A 17,067-nucleotide genomic window follows, 5' to 3' on the forward strand; every position below is an offset into this window, starting at 1 on the left:
GTCTGTTCCAACAAGCAGGAAGACCGGAAGAATTTACGGGAAACCAAAAGTTCGCAAACTGCCCCTCTCGTTGTTTATTCCCGTTTCTATTCCTTTCTCGTCCTATTCGTCGTTCCCTTTCGGCGAAAGAATTTCCAGAAGCGAAGATCCCGTTCTCCTTCTTAAACCCTTTCGTTTTCTCGCAAGCATTAAACGACTGCCGAGCGACAACAAAGGGGGGAAGGAAACGCTTAGGTTTAACTGGTTTCAGCTTATCTCAGAGTTTCGTCGTATTTAAGGAAAACACGAGCAGAACCACGAGATCGTTAGGAAAGTTAGCTGGAGAATACAATGTAACCCGCGTGTTGCAAGCAACAAGAATAAATACGGTCTGCCGACAGTTTAGTCTCTCCCTTTCTCCTCTCTCTAGCTTTCTCTCACCGTCCCAATTGTATCGGATTGTATCGCGCCACCCTCACCGCATCGCCTCGCAACGTCTCACGATACACAACCCACTCCCGCTCCCAATACTCGCTCTCATAGCAAGCGTTTCTCTTCCGAGTGACACGAATCGAAAACGAGCGAAACGTAACTGTATCGAACTCCCCTCTGCTCCGGTAAAATCTGCGAAATCGATCGACATCCCCTGCGAGCCACGTGGTTTTAGATATTTTAGCTAGGCAAGACCGATACTCGTGAAACTTATCGGCGAGACAGCTAGAACGATCGGCATCTAAATGTTTATCGTGCCGTTTTCGAAAAGCCGAGACGGTCGAGTTGCAGCCAGATCTGCGAAAGAGCAGAACTTCTCGACGATTAATCGCAAGTACGAAAATGAAGCGCGCCCCAAAATTGCCTGAAACTTAAACCCACGTAACGGCAAAGGGTATCTATCGAACTCTCGTTTCGCCTTTTTCACGATACGAAACTGCTCGCAACTGGTCGATCTACTTGCCCTGGGTCTGCACCATCTCGACCTCGCCTCCTTTCCAGATCGTCAATCTGATTTTCACGAAATTATCGACCTACGTCTGGTCATCGTTTGGTTTCCGTAAACTCAGTGTGCGAAGATTAGTTCGTCTTCCAGTAACCACGAAGGTGAAAAGACACGCTGTTCACCATTTTGCTAAAAATATCTTCCACAATTAGTCATTAAGAGCAATGTGGTTATCTGCCCTGCTCAAGCCGATACTAATACATATATAACTGTTTCTCGACCGTTCGCGGAGAAATCGCGAAGAACGGTAGTCGTAAATTCCCGTTACGATTATACAATCGATGCCACGAAATTGATCAATCCCCTATTCCGTTTAGGATAATAGGAGTGGTTGAATTATTATAACACTTGATTAACAGTTCAAAGATATTATGTATTTCCAACAACTTGTAGACAAGATGCTTACGCTCGGTGCGGATGTGTAAGTTAGAGAAATACCTGATCTAAAGTAGATATAGACCAGTGCCGAGATGTTGACTGATCTAAAGTCGTTGAACCAGTGAAGTTCGGTGACGATGTTGTCGCAAAGGAAAACTCTTGCTGGGTGGTGGTCGCACCACCACTGGTCGCTTGCGGGTGGAATCCCGGGAAAAATGGGAAAACCCACGTTTCCCCACTTTTTCACCTGATGGAGCAATAACCATAAGGGTCCTCTTGACTCGAAGGCGTTTTATGCCAATTAACGGCCTTAAAGTAAATCGAAAAGCTTCATTTTATGACAGTTTCTTAGGATTATCGCGATCCGCTTAATTCTATGTGCGTAGCTAGTGACCGCCTCGACCGTAAAGAGTCACCGGACGTAACAATAATACCTCTACGAAATATTTTGGCGTTCTTTTTCAAATTTCTTTCCAATCGAATACGCCTGGTACCAAATTCCGTGTTGATTTTCGACAAAGTTCCCTTAATTGTAGGTTCGTGTAATTATAAGATTCGGCATTAGAATAAATATATTTAGAATACGATCAATCTGCTATCTTTTATTCGCTTTTTTATTCGAATATCAAAGATATTTCAGAAACATGGTTTTAAGCTTTCCGTACACTTCCGACTAATTGGCCAAAGTCGACTGTATCGCCGATAAAAAATAATAAGAAAGGAAATAACGCGAAAGTCGTCGAAAATAGGAAGGAAGGGAAATATACAGAAACCACCTGGTTGGTTCGTAAAATATGCAAACGGCAGGTAGCGCGTTCAAGAGCAGCGCGGTTTGAAAGACACGTACGAGTCCAACGATTCTTGAACAACGATCTTCGCGGAAGCAACGGCAAATGTGGATGCATTTATGGTTTATCCGTGACGTCGAGTTTACATACCACGTGACCGATATGTTCGCTGGATAACAGCCATCGATGCGGAATTTTCGTTAGTGGCTGAAAAAAACTGCCTCGAGATCTCGAAACGAAGAGGCAATGTTCGAGTTTGGACGAGGTTAGGAAAACGCCAGTTTTAAACTTTGCTCTCTTCTACTCTTTCTTTTTTCTTCTCTTCCTTTTTCTCGGCGTAATTTAATTAACGCTGCCGGCGGGAAACAAAGCGACGAGAAAGCTCCGCTCTTCCCGCCCTTTTTATCGCAATCTCGTCTCTGAAATATTCTTGAACGATACTTCAACTTCCCACCCTCCTGTGGCATGGTCCAATTTTGAATTGCATCAAGAGCGAGAAAGCTTTTACCGACAAACCAGACGAAAAAATAAGGAAAGACCGAAAGTAGTCGTGGAACTTTGCCTAGCGATCCGTGTTGCAAACACGAATCGAAAGACAGACATTGGAAACGCGAATTTCGAGCGTTGCTCCATGGTGTTTTGCTTTGACGGACTAGTAAAAATCGAATCGTAAACTCTCGAACGTTAACATTTCTCTTCGTTGTATCAAAGAGAATCGCCAATCTAACGAAACGGTCGTTTCAAAAAATTCCCAACTCGAACGCTTTCCATGTTAAAAAAGAAAACTTTCGACCAAATGCGTGTACACTGACGTACGAGTATAATAAGATGAGAGCGAGAACTGATCCCAAGCGATATAAATTTTCGCAAAATGAGAAGGAAACGGGAGGGAAACACGATCGTTCCGCGAGGAGTCGGTTACCATTGTTGGTATTATTGCTTAGACGTCCTTATCTTTAAGAGTGTACGTGGACCGAATAAATAACGTTACTCTGCTTGCACGTAGCTACGGCCGCGCACAACCACGATTTTCTTTCTCCTCTCGTGGATGTTAATTTCGCGAAAATGAAGAGACAAGGAAACCGCGATATATCGAAAGGAGAAAGAAACGCGCGTAATCTCGGGAATCATAGAGTTCGTCAAGGAGGAAACGAGGGAGCGAATTACCTAGTGCTTTGAAGACCTTTGAAACTAACGGGACGAGCAGACGAGAACCAAGAGGGTTACCCAAAGGGATTATCTTTGTGCCATTAGCTTTGGACGCGACACCAGGGAACCTCGAAGATTTCGTATTTGCGTATATTGAGAAGCAAGCGCCTCGAATATATATATGTATAGTTAGTTGATTCGAGTGTACGGCCACGTTTTAACTCGTTCGAAGAACACGATGGAAATCCTTGGCTTCTCGTCCGAAAAGATCGATCGACCAATTCGGTCAACTTGCTGGCTTTGTAGCTTCGCGGGAACCATTTTTCGATACGTTCTATACGCGTTAACGCGGATCGATCACGCGCTGCGAGGTTTCAACAGCAATTATGACGCGCTTTGATCACAAGCTTGTCACGCGACCGTGAAGACTGTCTCGTAAAGTGGGAGAACAGCTTTGTCGGTTACGATACGTACGCACACGAGATATAGCTCGCAACGCGCAACATATAGCGCGCTTATGCTATAGCGCAATTGTGAATATCTCACATCGGGAATAATTTCGGCAATCACGATTACGTACGAAGAATTCTCGCGTGATGCGACGGCATATAAATTCGAGGTCTCTGGCAAAACTTTGCGCAACGCAGACGCGACCATATCGCATCAACGATGTACGCGTCGTTATTGAGCTAGCGAACAAACTGTCCGAATATAAGAATCACGGTGTTTAAACAGACAAACGAGCAACCCTCTCGATCCGTCGTTGCCAGTTCTTTCGTGAGACTTTCACATCTAGTGAGCAAATCATAACTTGACGATAGATCGCAAGGTACACGTAGAACGTATATTCGAAACGTTGGCGATCGAGGCGTGCATTTGCAATGGTAATCGGAATAATCTCGAGGATCGAGTTGATTATGGGAGAGCAGGACGAGAGAACTTGTTCGGCGTTCTTTTGCTCGCGACTCAACGATCGATCGATTAGTCGGAAGAATCAAGATTCGATCGAGCGAACTGATTCTGTTTTCACCGATTCCGACGACACGCGTTTCCTTCGTGTCGGATTTTTTTCGAGAAATGGTATCTTCTTACTTGATAACGTTGGAAGCACGCCGTCGTGTATTTGGAGAATAAGTTATTACTGGCACGTGCGGTTATCTTATCACGGAATATCATCAGATCGAAGGGTCGAAGATCGTCTTCGATCGATTCAGATCGGGTGGAACGCTCGTCCCGAGTGTGGCGCTCTCCCATTCCCTACCGACGACGTTTACTCTTACTTACGTCCAGCGTAGTACGATCACGGCTAAACTTAGTTTTTGTGCAAAAATCCGCGACGCGAATTCGCCAGTTAATCTAGTAAGCATTACCGCTGCCGCCGCCTCTACCGTCAAACAGCCGTCGCTACTGCTGCAGCACGGTCATCATTATCATCGTGGATATCGTTATGGTCTATCGACGATATCGGAGGACGATTTACAGCGACGCTAAACGAGGACTCGTCGACCGAGAGAGCGGACCATAACAATTGAATCGTTTGACCCGTTTTAATTGGCAAGTTACACCGTTGCGAACGGGATGCTCGCCAGTAAACGAAGCGCTTACTAGTTCAGAGTGCTGTGGATTCTATCGGAGGAGAGTCGTCGCACAGAGTTCGTTGTCTTTCGTGATATTCGCGCAAACGTTTACACACCTGGCTGGAAGTTGTTCGATTCGACAATAAATCCATAAACTCGACGATCGAGCATAAAAGTTGGATTGGTGATTTTCGATTCGTCCAATTCGGCGAGATTCCGTTTGCGCGATTCTCGGTTCTCGGTTCCCGAGTGGCCACGACCTTCCGCCTTTTTTACTTTGGACGCGCAGTAAGATTGAAAAAATGGTGACGAATAGTGGAAGCAATGGAAAAATATCGACGATAACCGGTAAGGATTTTGACGGGATTCGGCTTATACAATCGTTTTTCGTGTTGCGCAACGCGTTGCTCTGCGTGTTCGCTCTTCCGACAAGCTTCTCGTGATTTTCAGTGAGAACCGATGACGCGGATGAAACAGGGGACATCGACAAAGCTATATCGGCAACAGGTTAGAGGACTCGTGCCGATGGTCGCGACAAATTCGCGGCTCAAAATGCCTTTTTCTCCCGTATGTGTACCTTTCCTTCCCTCTCGTTCACAGGCTATGGTATATTCAACGTGATGCTGTTTCTCGCGGCTCTGCCGGTCGCATGGACCGGCATCTTCGATACCACCACGACCGCCTTCATCATAGCTTCCGCCGAGTGCGATCTCAGGCTCACTTTCTTTGACAAAGGTGTACTTTGCGGGTTTCCGTTCCTAGGTAATCTCGATCTCGTCGAGAGCCAATTGCCGTGATACTATTATACCGTGATTCATGTGATCTCGAACGCACACAGGTATGGCGTTGACCAGTTTCCTCTGGGACCACTTAACACCGCATGTCGGAATGAGAAATTTGTTCATCTTCGGCCTCCTAGTGGATTGCATTCTAAACTTACTCGCTAGCGCTATCGATTCTTACTACGGGTTTCTGGTCATCAAGTTCTTCAACGGTGTTCTGTGAGTATCATCCCTGGTCAGTTCTACAATCCTGTGATATCCGATACCCGACACGTGTGCCGTGACACACGTGTGACACATCGCTTCGGTACATTCACTCGAAGAGTACGAATTTCAGCGCGGGAGGACCGTTCTCGATGGTTGCCACGTATCTTTCTGAATTTCACTCCCCAAGCTACAAGGCCAGTTTCACCAGATGGGGAAACCTCGCTATGAACGTGGCGATCATTATCCCAGCAGGTAAGCCATGCGTGTACTACCTGTTCCGGGTTTCCTACTTCTTTCGTCCCATCTCGGTCCTGTCATCGATCAAACGACCGTTTCTTTTCAGTCCTCGCTTTTCTGATCACTCCTCTGTCGTTGACCATCAACGTGTTCAATCAACGATACACCGCTTGGCGGATTTACTTGTTGGTCTGCTCGATTGTACCAGTTCTCGGTCTCGTAACAGCTAGCATGCTGCCTCAAAGTCCCAAGTACCTCGTAGAGAACGGTAAACTCGACGAAGCTCTGATGCTGCTTAAAAGAATGTACTCCATTAACAGAAGGAAGCCTGCCGACACATTTCCGGTGAGACTCAAATCTTTCGAATCTTTCCCATTTTACCTAATCGCGTCGCAAGAATTCGGATACGTACGCGAGACATCTCTCATCTCTCGTACTACGACATTTTTACGTTACTTATTTCGCGCTATTTCGCTAAGTATTATGCTGCGTCTCACAAGCAGACCGTTTCCCCTTTCTTCGATGAATATCGTCTATCCTTTTCGAAGTTTCAAATATGGCTTAATCTGTTTCTAATCGCTTAATCATAAAGATTGTAAGATTTTAAAGGACTTTATGGTTATAAGACGCAATGTAAAGGTACAGTGTGGATACCTTGGTGATAATTTACTCTAGAATCCTAACCATTGCTTGCATCGTTGCTTCCTGTTTTCCCTTTCAGATTAAAACGCTACTCGTATGGCCATCGTCGCAGGGCTCCGTGTTTAAAACGAATTCCGAAAAAATACGACTCGCCTATTACAACACAAAACTTTTATTCTCTTCTCCGTATCTGCGAGCCTTTATGTTTCTAAATTTTCTCCAATTCGGTAGCATGCTGGGGTAAGTTCTTCAGTTTCAAAATGAATGTTGCGTCGCGAAAGCCTGATTCGATCGTCTATTAAGCGCAGATTTAACACGATGAGACTTTGGGTGCCGCATCTCTTCACCATTCTGAATAATTTCGACTACGAGAGGTGGACCGAGGACCGAGCGCCGACCATACGCGAAATGTTGGATCGTCGAATGTCTGTTCCAGCCAGAGATTACTTAGACTATCCAGATTTCAACAACATTTGCATAACGGTGAGGAAGTGCGTGGCCAACGCTTGTTAACCCGCGATCGTTTCCCAACGTTGGAATAATCAGAAATTCTTCTTAATTCTCTTTCTTTCGCATTTACTTTTCAGTGGAAAATCAAAGCGGTGGTATACCAAAATTCCTCCATTATCGCAGTCTCGGCAGTCGTGTTTTCGTTCCTCGCTGGCATGGTATACACTTCAAAATTTAGGAAGAAAACAATAATGCGTAAGAACCGTTCTTTCGCTAACGATTGATTACTCGTTAGGCTATGGTTACAAATGTATGATAATAACGAATGAAACATCTGACAACGAACATCATATATTCGCAACAATTTATATACGTCCGATTGTTTTAACGTATTCGTCAGAACGCATCCACCGTAACTATAGTCCTACTCAGGCGTCGCGAATTTCCGCGATACAAGAGGATCCTGCGCTCGTCGGATGATCAATCGTTCCTGTTGTAGTTGCCGCTTTCTTTATATCGGTGATAAGCAGTTTTGGAATAAACTGGGCGCAATCAACTCCCTATATGCTGACACTGGCAGCCGCTATAATCGTAACGACAAGGATAACGGGTAATATCGTCACCGCCATGAACATCGACGTTATTCCTATTCCATTAAGGTAATGCTTGTGTCGCAAATAACCAGACGAACGTGTATACCTTCCTTATAACGTGATTCGTTTCTCTTTTCGTCTATCGTCGCGAAACTTATGTTCGCCCGCACGCGTAAATACATACCACGGTTCGCGACGTTCGATCGCGAGTAACCAACCGTTTTTTAATCCAGGTCCACCAGTTTGAACGTGCTGATCACCGTTGGCAACATAGCAGCTGTTTTGGGAAATTTTATTTTCTCCGCGTTATTGGACGTGGAGTGTTTGGTCGGGTTCATGGGAATAGGCTGTTTATTACTCGGTAAGTGAGTAAGGGAATCGAAAGCAACGCTACATGCATATGTCACTATTTTCTAACTCGCTCACCTTCTTTGTTTAGTCTGCTTTTGCTTGTCTTTCTTCCATCCAAGGCCTGTTAAGATGTTGGAGAAAAATCATTCTATGTCCAACGCGTAACCCGTTAGCGACCGGATGAAACTCGAAACGAAGCGAAACGAACTACATACGAAATGTAAACGAAACGAAAGGAAATAACGCAGATTTCCATAGCTTGTCAAGTTTGGCGTAATGTGGGAAAGAGCCACGCTGAAGAGAATGCTTTTGCTCTGTGTGCAACTGTGATATCTTTGCAATCCGTTTCGGAATTCCATTCGGCGCCAGGGCAGATCGCATTTTTCTGTCCACGTTTCACGTGCAAATCGAACGATTTTTATGTTACTTCTATCCGAGTATCGAATTACTGTAAATATAGTATTTTTCTAATTGGATTAAAAGGCATAGTTTTTAATTTCATGATTTCATTTCTCATTTCAAAATTCCTTGAACATCCAACCGTTGACGTTAACGTAAAAAAACTTTCTCGTACGTCATACCGACCAAATGTAATAACACGTGCTAAAACGTAAGTAAATTAGCCTTTAGGAGATTGATTTCCGCAAAAGATGAAAAATCCATCGATGATTCATGTCGCGAAGCTTCAATGTGCAAAGTAAGGCTGAATGCACACGAGCGACATTTTACCGTGCGATCCCGCTACGACCATATTTCTCTCTTTGTTTTCCTATTAGCAACTGCAAAGGCATATTATCTCAGCGATGCCGCATGGTAAAACGTCGTTCGTAGAGTTCCCGCGTAAACGAACGATCGTAACTTTTCTATTTTGCAGCTTGATAAATGTCACGAAAACAGCATCAAGGTGAAATCTAATTAACGTCAGACTAATGGAATGTCTATAATGCGATTATAGCGATAAATGAAGCACATTATTAAAGTACGATGTATTGTTGCGCAAAGCAAGTCGTTTTATCGGTATCGAAAGTTACGTTCAACGGCGCTCCTAACTTTGCGCCAGTGTTAAATGTAAAAGCTAAAGCGTTTCAGTCCTCGCAACAAATTTTACAAGGACGTAGTCCAACAAGAACTATGGAAATAATAATACGAGTGGAACGTCTTCTTGTACTAGAAGTAAAATTCCATAGAAGTTAGTTTCGTAAAACATCGCTACGTTATTTAGTCTTTTTACATCATATGCACATTAGGAGTCATTTTATTCGTTTGAAATCAAGATCCTACGCGTCCAGAATGCACACACCCATATTAGAATATGTATACAAAATCAAGTTTCTATGATATATGCAAGACAAATGCAAACATTATACATTTTTCAAACGTGTAACATTCTTTAAGACTGGTCGAGGGAACGACGATAATTAATGTACAAGCATAAACGATCGAAACATTAAAACCTGTCATTAGCATCTTTGTTTAAACACATTTTAACAATACACATAAATATGTATATGAACTTCGATATTGATACTAATCAAAATATTACTTCTCCAAGAATATTACTTCACTATTATATCAAGAATATTACTTCTCCAAATGTAGCAAATCAAGATATTTGACTGTGATGCAGGCGAGATAAATACCGCGTCCAGACAAGACTTTATAGTACATCCGATTGGATTTCATACCAATACATTGAAATAGGGATCTTGAACATCATAACTTGGAGCTAGTGAGTTTAGAAATTATATTTAGTATGTCTAAGAAGTCTATTTATATGAACTCCATCTATTTATTTTGCAATCTTTCTTACCAAGGACCATTTGCGAACTTTTCATTGATCGCTATATATCATTCAACGTATTTTTGTGTCATAATTTTAGAAGCTCTAAAGTCCTCTTGTCATTCTAATGTCATTCCCAACTTTATCGTTTCAGCATAGAATAATATTACAACAATGATAATTCCAATATTCACCGCTCTAAATCGTAGATGGCACAATGAAATCTCAAATATATTGTACGATCGGTATTTCAGAACATTCGATACAAAGTTACATAAGGTGGTAAATCTGTTCTATATATATTTTGTATATTATTCTCCTGTCGTTGGTCAATAGTGACGATGGTGATAGCCTATTTTGTACGTTACTCATAGTAAAAACCGAATATCATAATTGTTATAAAAATGTTAAAAGTTGTAGTGTAAGAAGTAATAGCTTAGTTTACATGATTTTAATTACGAACAACCAATGATGACAAATGATCAAAGTTCTTCTGATTACTGGTAATTAGTATTGATACCGAAAATTATTTTCGGTTATCAATAAAACTTAACCACGACGATACTTTTTTTATTTACTTTCAATCATTGTCAACTTTTATTAACATTACTGATAACACCTGATAATCAATACCTATCAATGTCAATACCAACTCTGGTTCTAAACACACATACGAATGACAGAGGGCGTGAGGTGTACTATGTACGCAGGAGTAAAGTAGGAGTAATAACTAGCAAAAATGGTTATTAGTTCATATATACATCAAAACTTTATAACGTGTCTCTCAGTGTTATTGTATATATATATATATATAGAGAGAGAGAGAGAGAGAAAGTATTAACCGGTTTGTATGACGTTTTTGCATTATTGAATTTTCTTAAGAGACCAATGAATATTCGAGAAATCTATAAATGTGTGTTACACTGCAGAGCTAAAGAAATATAAACGCCGAATTATCCTTAGGTTAAGCAGTTCCATCGATATTGCATTGTAAGATTATCTTTTATACATTTCAACAGGCATATGTTTATACATTACTTTCTATGTGTATATAAAATAGTGTTGTGTGATATATCAACAGAACCACTGCTTACAAGTGCTCTAAAGGTTTTAAGATGGCATTATCCCGTATCAGTAACTCCTATTTATCGACAAGTTTATCACAGGTTTCGCATACAGGTATGAAGTTTATAATTTAATTTTATGTACGAGTTTATGTCTGTTAATACTATCTCTAAAAATTGAAATCAATTAAATTAAATAATGCTCTCATAACATTTCGTATTATTATGAAATGGCAGATTGAAACCGATGTCTCTATATTATTTTTATTTCTTATACATTTAAATTAATTAAATAAACAAGTAATCTCGATTATGTTAATAGAAAAATATTGTTATCTGTATTAAATTATATGTATATATATTACGTTATTGCTGTAATTATATTATAATGCAAGCATACATTTCATCACGAACAATAATAGTGATAAACATCTTCACAATGACTTCACAATGTTCCATTGTATCAGTCGCATAATAATTAACAACGAACTGAAGTTTGATGCGTGAAGACAGTTTAATATATATAACGATAAAAATGATAAAGAACAGTGTTTTAACTACTTGTCAGATTTTTTACAATTTTTTTATTTCTTTTTTTTCATTACACTGTCATTTCTTATCTGATTTCTTTTGATGACAATTTTTTCAGCAAATACATCGTTAGGCAAAATACAGTGTATCCGGTATGCAGCCGTTCATCAAAATCGCATGAAAAATCTTCACTTTACAAGTGTCCGTCAGTATCCCGATCCTCCTACTCTATCGCTTCCTACAAACGTCTCCGAAATATTTGCTAATGAGACCGGACGATTTACACCTGAAAGGGCACGAGACATCGCTGCACCGGTACTATTATATGGCAAAAGTGATTGTAGATCATTTTTTTCGCAACAATTATCAAAACCAACAGAGCGTTCAAATGGTTTGGAAAACTCCAGTGATACGCATGTAGATTCGTACGATTGTTTTGGAGCAGTTAGTTTGAATGGATCGATGCAAAGCAACGTTCCGAAACCATTTTGCTCCAATGGAAAATCAACGCATTTGAACATGCCAGGCGGTCAATGGGCTAGAGACGGAAAATACATCGCCGAGGATATGCAGAAATCTCATTATCGAAGCATTCGTTTACCTCAACTAAAACTGAATAAAAGCAGTTAGTAAGAATATCATGAAGCCAAATTTTCTCAATGATTTTCCATGATACTTTTTATTAGAATATTGGTGGTCTAAATCAAAACTTTTGCATGTGGTGTAGGAATTACATAAAGAGGAAATATTTTTTACAAAATGTATTTTAGTAATAAGCTTTTATCAATAATTATTATAAAGTTCTTATTGGCGAGGAAAATAGTGTAGAAATTGTTATCTGTTACTCAGGTTTAACAAGCCGTGTCACAGAAAATTCACTTTTTAAGCCAAAATACATCTACAATATGGGATATTCAACGAAAGCATCTCAACTGCCAAATAATATATCGAATGATAGAAAACATCAGGTGGTTACACCTACACCATATTTATCCAAGAAAGAAAGATTTAAAATAGTAGCAAAGGATTATGGGATTACTGTTGTCATATTTCATGTAGCACTTTCTCTGGTATCTCTCGGTGCTTGTTATGTAGCCGTAGTTAGGTTCGTTTTTGCATAATCTACTCCTTTTTACATATAAGCTTCTTCTGCGTTGACACTTTTAAAAGATTTAATTCTACAGAATGTTATTTGGTTGCTCTTCTAGAAAAAACATAAACATTACGGTTATTCGAGAAATAAATATTGGAAAAATAGAATTTATATATTACTCGTATTTAAAATAATTTCATGCATTGATTATAGAAATATTGATTTCAGAGGTATAGATTTAAAACCTATCATTCACTTTATATTCAACGTAGAAGATGACCAAATAAATGGTGTCATTGGTAATACGTCAACTTTCTTGGTTGCGTATGGTTTTCATAAACTCATGGCACCTCTTCGGCTTTCAATAACGGCAGGTGTAACGCCATTTCTTGTAAAGCATTTAAGAAGAATAGGACTTCTTAAACCTCCAAAAAATATAGCAAAAAATACGCAGCAATAATATTCAGTGATCGATTATAATTATTTGCTTAATACTGTATGATTTGCACATATGTATATTTTGTAATTAAATATTTATAAACGAAATATAAACTTACATACACATATAAACCATTTGTTTTTATGTATATATATTCAGGTTTATTATATAAAGAATATAATAGTTGTAATTACTTTACACAACGTCACGTATATTTCATATATGATACTTTGCGCATCTACTATAAGTACGGCAGTTGTAGTTACAGTATTTTTACTAATAAGTTTTTCTTTTATTAATCGCCGTAAATACATGACATACACAAAAGCTCGGCAGTTTCAATGGACGAATTGATCAGTTATATTGGAACAATGATTGCGTTCGATACGCAAATCCTTACTGCGTTTTTTCTATTCGGCTTGCAGTTATCGAACCCTTCGAGATTTGATTACGCATAGGAAACATACGAAAATGCCAATCACTTGGCAAACATGTTTATGTACATAACTTTTGAAAAATATATTATAGTACATAGTAAAATTAACGTATATAAGTATATATACAATGCAGTTAACCTAGAGTAGTACACATCTTACAATTTATGTAATTTTATATATTTCAAAGTTATGCTTGCCTCAATTGTTTTCAACAATGGCAAACTTTTTTTAAATGCAATAATAAAAAAGAAATTTAAGAAGATCGTTAATAAAATTGCTCAATGTTAAGAGTAGAAAAGTTTTGAATATTTTTGTAGATCTTAATTAAATATTGTAAAATGTTTCTCAAACTGTTTCTTTAAAGTATAAAAGTTGTTCGCGAGCTTAGTAAGCGTAATTGTTCTTAATTTATTGATCAAACCTAAAAAGGGAGGTTTGAAGCTACAATGACACCAAATAGTACCCACTGTTTTTTATGCATATTGGAACAGTACACTTATAAACATTGAACACATTTTCTTTAGAGAATTTATAAACGATTTAAATGATGAGCTATTGTGTTTTAATGAGTTATGAGTTCTATTAATGCAAACAGGAAGAATTTATTACTTAAAATATGATGCAAAAATCATCTAATAATACTTGTAAACTAAGCAATGATTAGTTCTAACATTTTATACAGACCATATGCAACTCTCATAAAAATACAATAAAAAGATTCACAAATATCTTAAAGAAGCATACAGTCATCTCGATAAAAAAATATTTTGGCACAGTACATTTGTATAATTTTTGTTACTCTTTATAATGCACTGATAAGATACAAAAATAATATAAAAATGCATATTTCATCGAATGCATCATTCGGATCTCTTCCTACTAAATCAAATTTAGTAACATTACATTATATAAATTGAATAATTCCAGATGCAACAAAATGTATATTTATCCACTTTAATTTGATTATGTATTATTTGAGCGTGATATTCAATTAGAAAGGCAAAATTTTTCCATTTTTGTTGCATAAAACTAGTCAAGTCTTTAAACGTACGCCTCAGCACGACGTCCTTGTATGTGATTGAAAAATTGTCGCCAACTAGTCAGTGTTTTACTTGACCACACCCAAAAGCTACTTGTTATACCAACAATCATAGCCATTAAATATTTTATCATGAAAACCTCAAATTCTGGCCGCCTCCCGACATCGCGGGTACGCTCTCCAACTGGGCACGGCATCGAATATAAGGATTGTGGTCCAGGCCTTGAACACATCTCCATGTTCCAAGTCAACATCCACTGATCAAAATATGCTTGCTCATAAAATAAGCAAGCAATGACAATCAATGCAGGAACTATGTATAACACAGAAAATATGCCAATACGTATCATTAATTTTTCTAGTTTGTCAGTCTTTGTACCATCGTGCTTCATAACAGTACGTATGCGGAAAAGAGAAACAAATCCTGCCAATAAGAAGGCAGTGCCAAGGATTAGATAAACGCATAATGGTGCCAAAACAAACCCACGTAGAGCCTCAACATTCCAGAGGCCCACATAACAAACACCAGACAATATATCTCCTATAAGAATAAAGTAATGCATTCATAATAGGTACATGAATTATATTAAAAATAATTTCTTCTTATGTTTTAGATTATTTACCTTCTACCTTTCCCAATGCAAGTATAGTAACTGTTTTTATTGCTGGAGCAGCCCAAGCTGCTAAATGAAAATACTGTGAATTAGCTTCTATTGCTTCGTGGCCCCATTTTAACCCAGCAGCTAGGAACCATGTCAATGTTAAGATGACCCACCAGATACTGGATGCCATCCCAAAAAAGTAAAGCACCATGAAAAGTACTGTACACAATTCATGCTTGGTACCTTGGGATATTGTTGATGCCATTTGAATTCTCATATCTAGAGGAGGTGGAAAAGGCTCTCTGCAGGCAATGGAATTGCCAGCTGCCCAACCAATCACATACGCCAATGCTACCATAAGGTAACATACTGACAAAAAAATGATTGGCCTCTCGGGATACCTACACAGAAATGTAATGTGCATAATATAATATAACATTATTACATATTTTAACTAATATATTCAAGGAAAGTTATACATGCGTATGTCATGTTAGTACGAGAATTTTAAACTTTTTGTATTGTAATAAAATTTACTATAATATATGTCTCATCAAGATATAATGTACCATATAATACAAACAACCATGTATAGGCAATAATTTATATTCATAATTGCAAGTTATGAATTAAAAGACTGTGCTTTTAACTAATGACTCTAACTAAATAATCTATTATAAATAAATATGAATACAATTACCTGAACCTATCTGTGTCAATGAGAAACGTCAAGAAAGTGAAAAAACAAGAAGCTGCACAAACGGAGGCCCAAGTGCCAACCCAGATCCTTGAAAATCGTCGTTCCCTCTCGGTGAAAAACATTCCATCACAAGGAGCGCCGCAATTAAGCTCAACTTTGTCGCCGACCTTCAACGAGTAACCAAGTTCATGCGGGACCTTGAACTGCATTGGACAAACAAAACCAAAATCCCTGGCACCGAGCATAAATCCGCTACCGTACGGTTTTGGTCCTCCGGTCCAGGACGGTTGAAATTCAGGTACAGGCATAAGCGGTGGCGTATAAACCGGTGGCGAGGGTTCAGGCGGTGTGGTCTCGTTGTGACCCACGCATAATTCAGGACCGCCGTTTTCGGGTAACTTGGAACAATCGAGATTGTCCGGCCACGCGAAGCCGAAACTGTTCATCAATCGCTCACACCCTGCTCGAGCACTCTCGCATAGCGATCTGCACGGAGGTATTGCTCTGTCAATGATAGTGCATACAGGCGCGTACACCGTGCACAAGAAGAAACGAAGATCAGGGCTGCACTTCATCTTGACCAAGGGTGCGAATTGATGAACTTCTTGGCCAGCATCTTCTTGCTTTTGATGGTTCATTAGATTTGGCATAATCGTTTCATTGTACGGAATATTCATGCATAGGTTGATCGTGATCGGTTCACATCTTCCGTGATGCGCCAACGGATCTTTCGCATGAAAAGCATTGACACTGAATACGGCCACTGAAAGAACATAGATCGTCGCGTAACACGGAATCATTGTTGCGTATCGTTGGTCGACCGCCACTTCCGAGATCAATCGTCACGCGAAGTAGCTTTCGAAAATACGCGAATGCACCACGCCTTTGGACATCACCAACGAATCGTGCGAGACATAATAATACTGAACGGTAGGAGCAGGGAAACGAGCGTACCTAGTACCTAGTGATGATGATGGACGCGACCGCAGTATTGTAAACAGAACACGGCGAATACGTTCTGATAGCAAGGAAACTTATCTGAAATTTATGAACGATACTACCGCCATCTGTGGAAAATACGTCCAAACACTACGTATTCTTCAAATTAGCAGAACATTCGAAAAAATCTCTTTCTATACCTTCAAAGGTAAAATAATAGTTTTTAAACCATAAATTATGCGTAATATATCTACATGTAAATAAATATAAATCTAATCTAAATCTAAACAAAAAAAAGTAAAAATAATCAGTA

The 17,067-nt window shown here is 39.4% G+C and overlaps 3 protein-coding genes and 1 long non-coding RNA gene across 11 annotated transcripts; 2 read left to right on the forward strand and 2 right to left on the reverse strand.

Moving 5' to 3' along the window:
• Positions 1 to 1,328: 1,328 nt before the first annotated feature.
• Positions 1,329 to 3,861, reverse strand: LOC122565971. Its single transcript, XR_006316358.1, has 2 exons — positions 3,310 to 3,861; positions 1,329 to 1,663 (listed from the first exon to the last, which is right to left on the reverse strand). It is a non-coding gene; the product is annotated as an uncharacterized LOC122565971 (long non-coding RNA).
• Positions 3,862 to 4,092: 231 nt separating this feature from the next.
• Positions 4,093 to 8,631, forward strand: LOC122565969 (synaptic vesicle glycoprotein 2A-like). Of its 2 annotated transcripts, XM_043722590.1 has the most exons (12): positions 4,093 to 5,216; positions 5,319 to 5,375; positions 5,469 to 5,630; positions 5,707 to 5,869; positions 5,988 to 6,109; positions 6,201 to 6,439; positions 6,816 to 6,976; positions 7,045 to 7,219; positions 7,324 to 7,441; positions 7,686 to 7,845; positions 8,013 to 8,140; positions 8,219 to 8,631. In XM_043722590.1, the coding sequence occupies exons 1-12, from the start codon at positions 5,171 to 5,173 to the stop codon at positions 8,293 to 8,295; spliced, it is 1,608 nt and encodes a 535-aa protein (XP_043578525.1). In that variant the 5' UTR covers positions 4,093 to 5,170; the 3' UTR covers positions 8,296 to 8,631. The 2 variants fall into 2 exon arrangements, with proteins under 2 accessions (XP_043578525.1, XP_043578526.1); XM_043722591.1 differs by lacking the exons at positions 8,013 to 8,140; positions 8,219 to 8,631 and having other exon boundaries at positions 7,587 to 7,828.
• Positions 8,632 to 10,396: 1,765 nt separating this feature from the next.
• Positions 10,397 to 13,168, forward strand: LOC122565970. Of its 4 annotated transcripts, none has more exons than XM_043722595.1 (5): positions 10,397 to 10,413; positions 10,930 to 11,089; positions 11,624 to 12,130; positions 12,355 to 12,610; positions 12,827 to 13,168. In XM_043722595.1, the coding sequence occupies exons 2-5, from the start codon at positions 11,026 to 11,028 to the stop codon at positions 13,056 to 13,058; spliced, it is 1,059 nt and encodes a 352-aa protein (XP_043578530.1). In that variant the 5' UTR covers positions 10,397 to 10,413; positions 10,930 to 11,025; the 3' UTR covers positions 13,059 to 13,168. The 4 variants fall into 4 exon arrangements, with proteins under 4 accessions (XP_043578530.1, XP_043578531.1, XP_043578528.1 ...); XM_043722596.1 differs by lacking the exon at positions 10,397 to 10,413 and adding an exon at positions 10,424 to 10,900 and having other exon boundaries at positions 10,971 to 11,089; XM_043722593.1 differs by lacking the exon at positions 10,397 to 10,413 and adding an exon at positions 10,425 to 10,900 and having other exon boundaries at positions 10,992 to 11,089.
• Positions 12,409 to 16,859, reverse strand: LOC122565968 (frizzled-7-B). Of its 4 annotated transcripts, XM_043722589.1 has the most exons (5): positions 15,816 to 16,859; positions 15,359 to 15,516; positions 15,137 to 15,256; positions 14,526 to 15,054; positions 12,622 to 12,709 (listed from the first exon to the last, which is right to left on the reverse strand). In XM_043722589.1, exons 1-5 carry the CDS (start codon positions 16,613 to 16,615, stop codon positions 12,694 to 12,696), a joined length of 1,623 nt encoding a protein of 540 aa, XP_043578524.1. In that variant the 5' UTR covers positions 16,616 to 16,859; the 3' UTR covers positions 12,622 to 12,693. The 4 variants fall into 4 exon arrangements, with proteins under 4 accessions (XP_043578523.1, XP_043578524.1, XP_043578521.1 ...); XM_043722588.1 differs by having other exon boundaries at positions 12,409 to 12,709; positions 14,654 to 15,054; positions 15,137 to 15,516; positions 15,816 to 16,849; XM_043722586.1 differs by having other exon boundaries at positions 15,137 to 15,516; positions 15,816 to 16,855.
• Between the last annotated feature and the right edge of the window lie 208 nt (positions 16,860 to 17,067).

This window comes from Bombus pyrosoma, linkage group LG3 (assembly GCF_014825855.1).
Source record: "Bombus pyrosoma isolate SC7728 linkage group LG3, ASM1482585v1, whole genome shotgun sequence".
In the NCBI taxonomy this organism is placed as follows: Eukaryota; Metazoa; Arthropoda; class Insecta; order Hymenoptera; family Apidae; genus Bombus; species Bombus pyrosoma.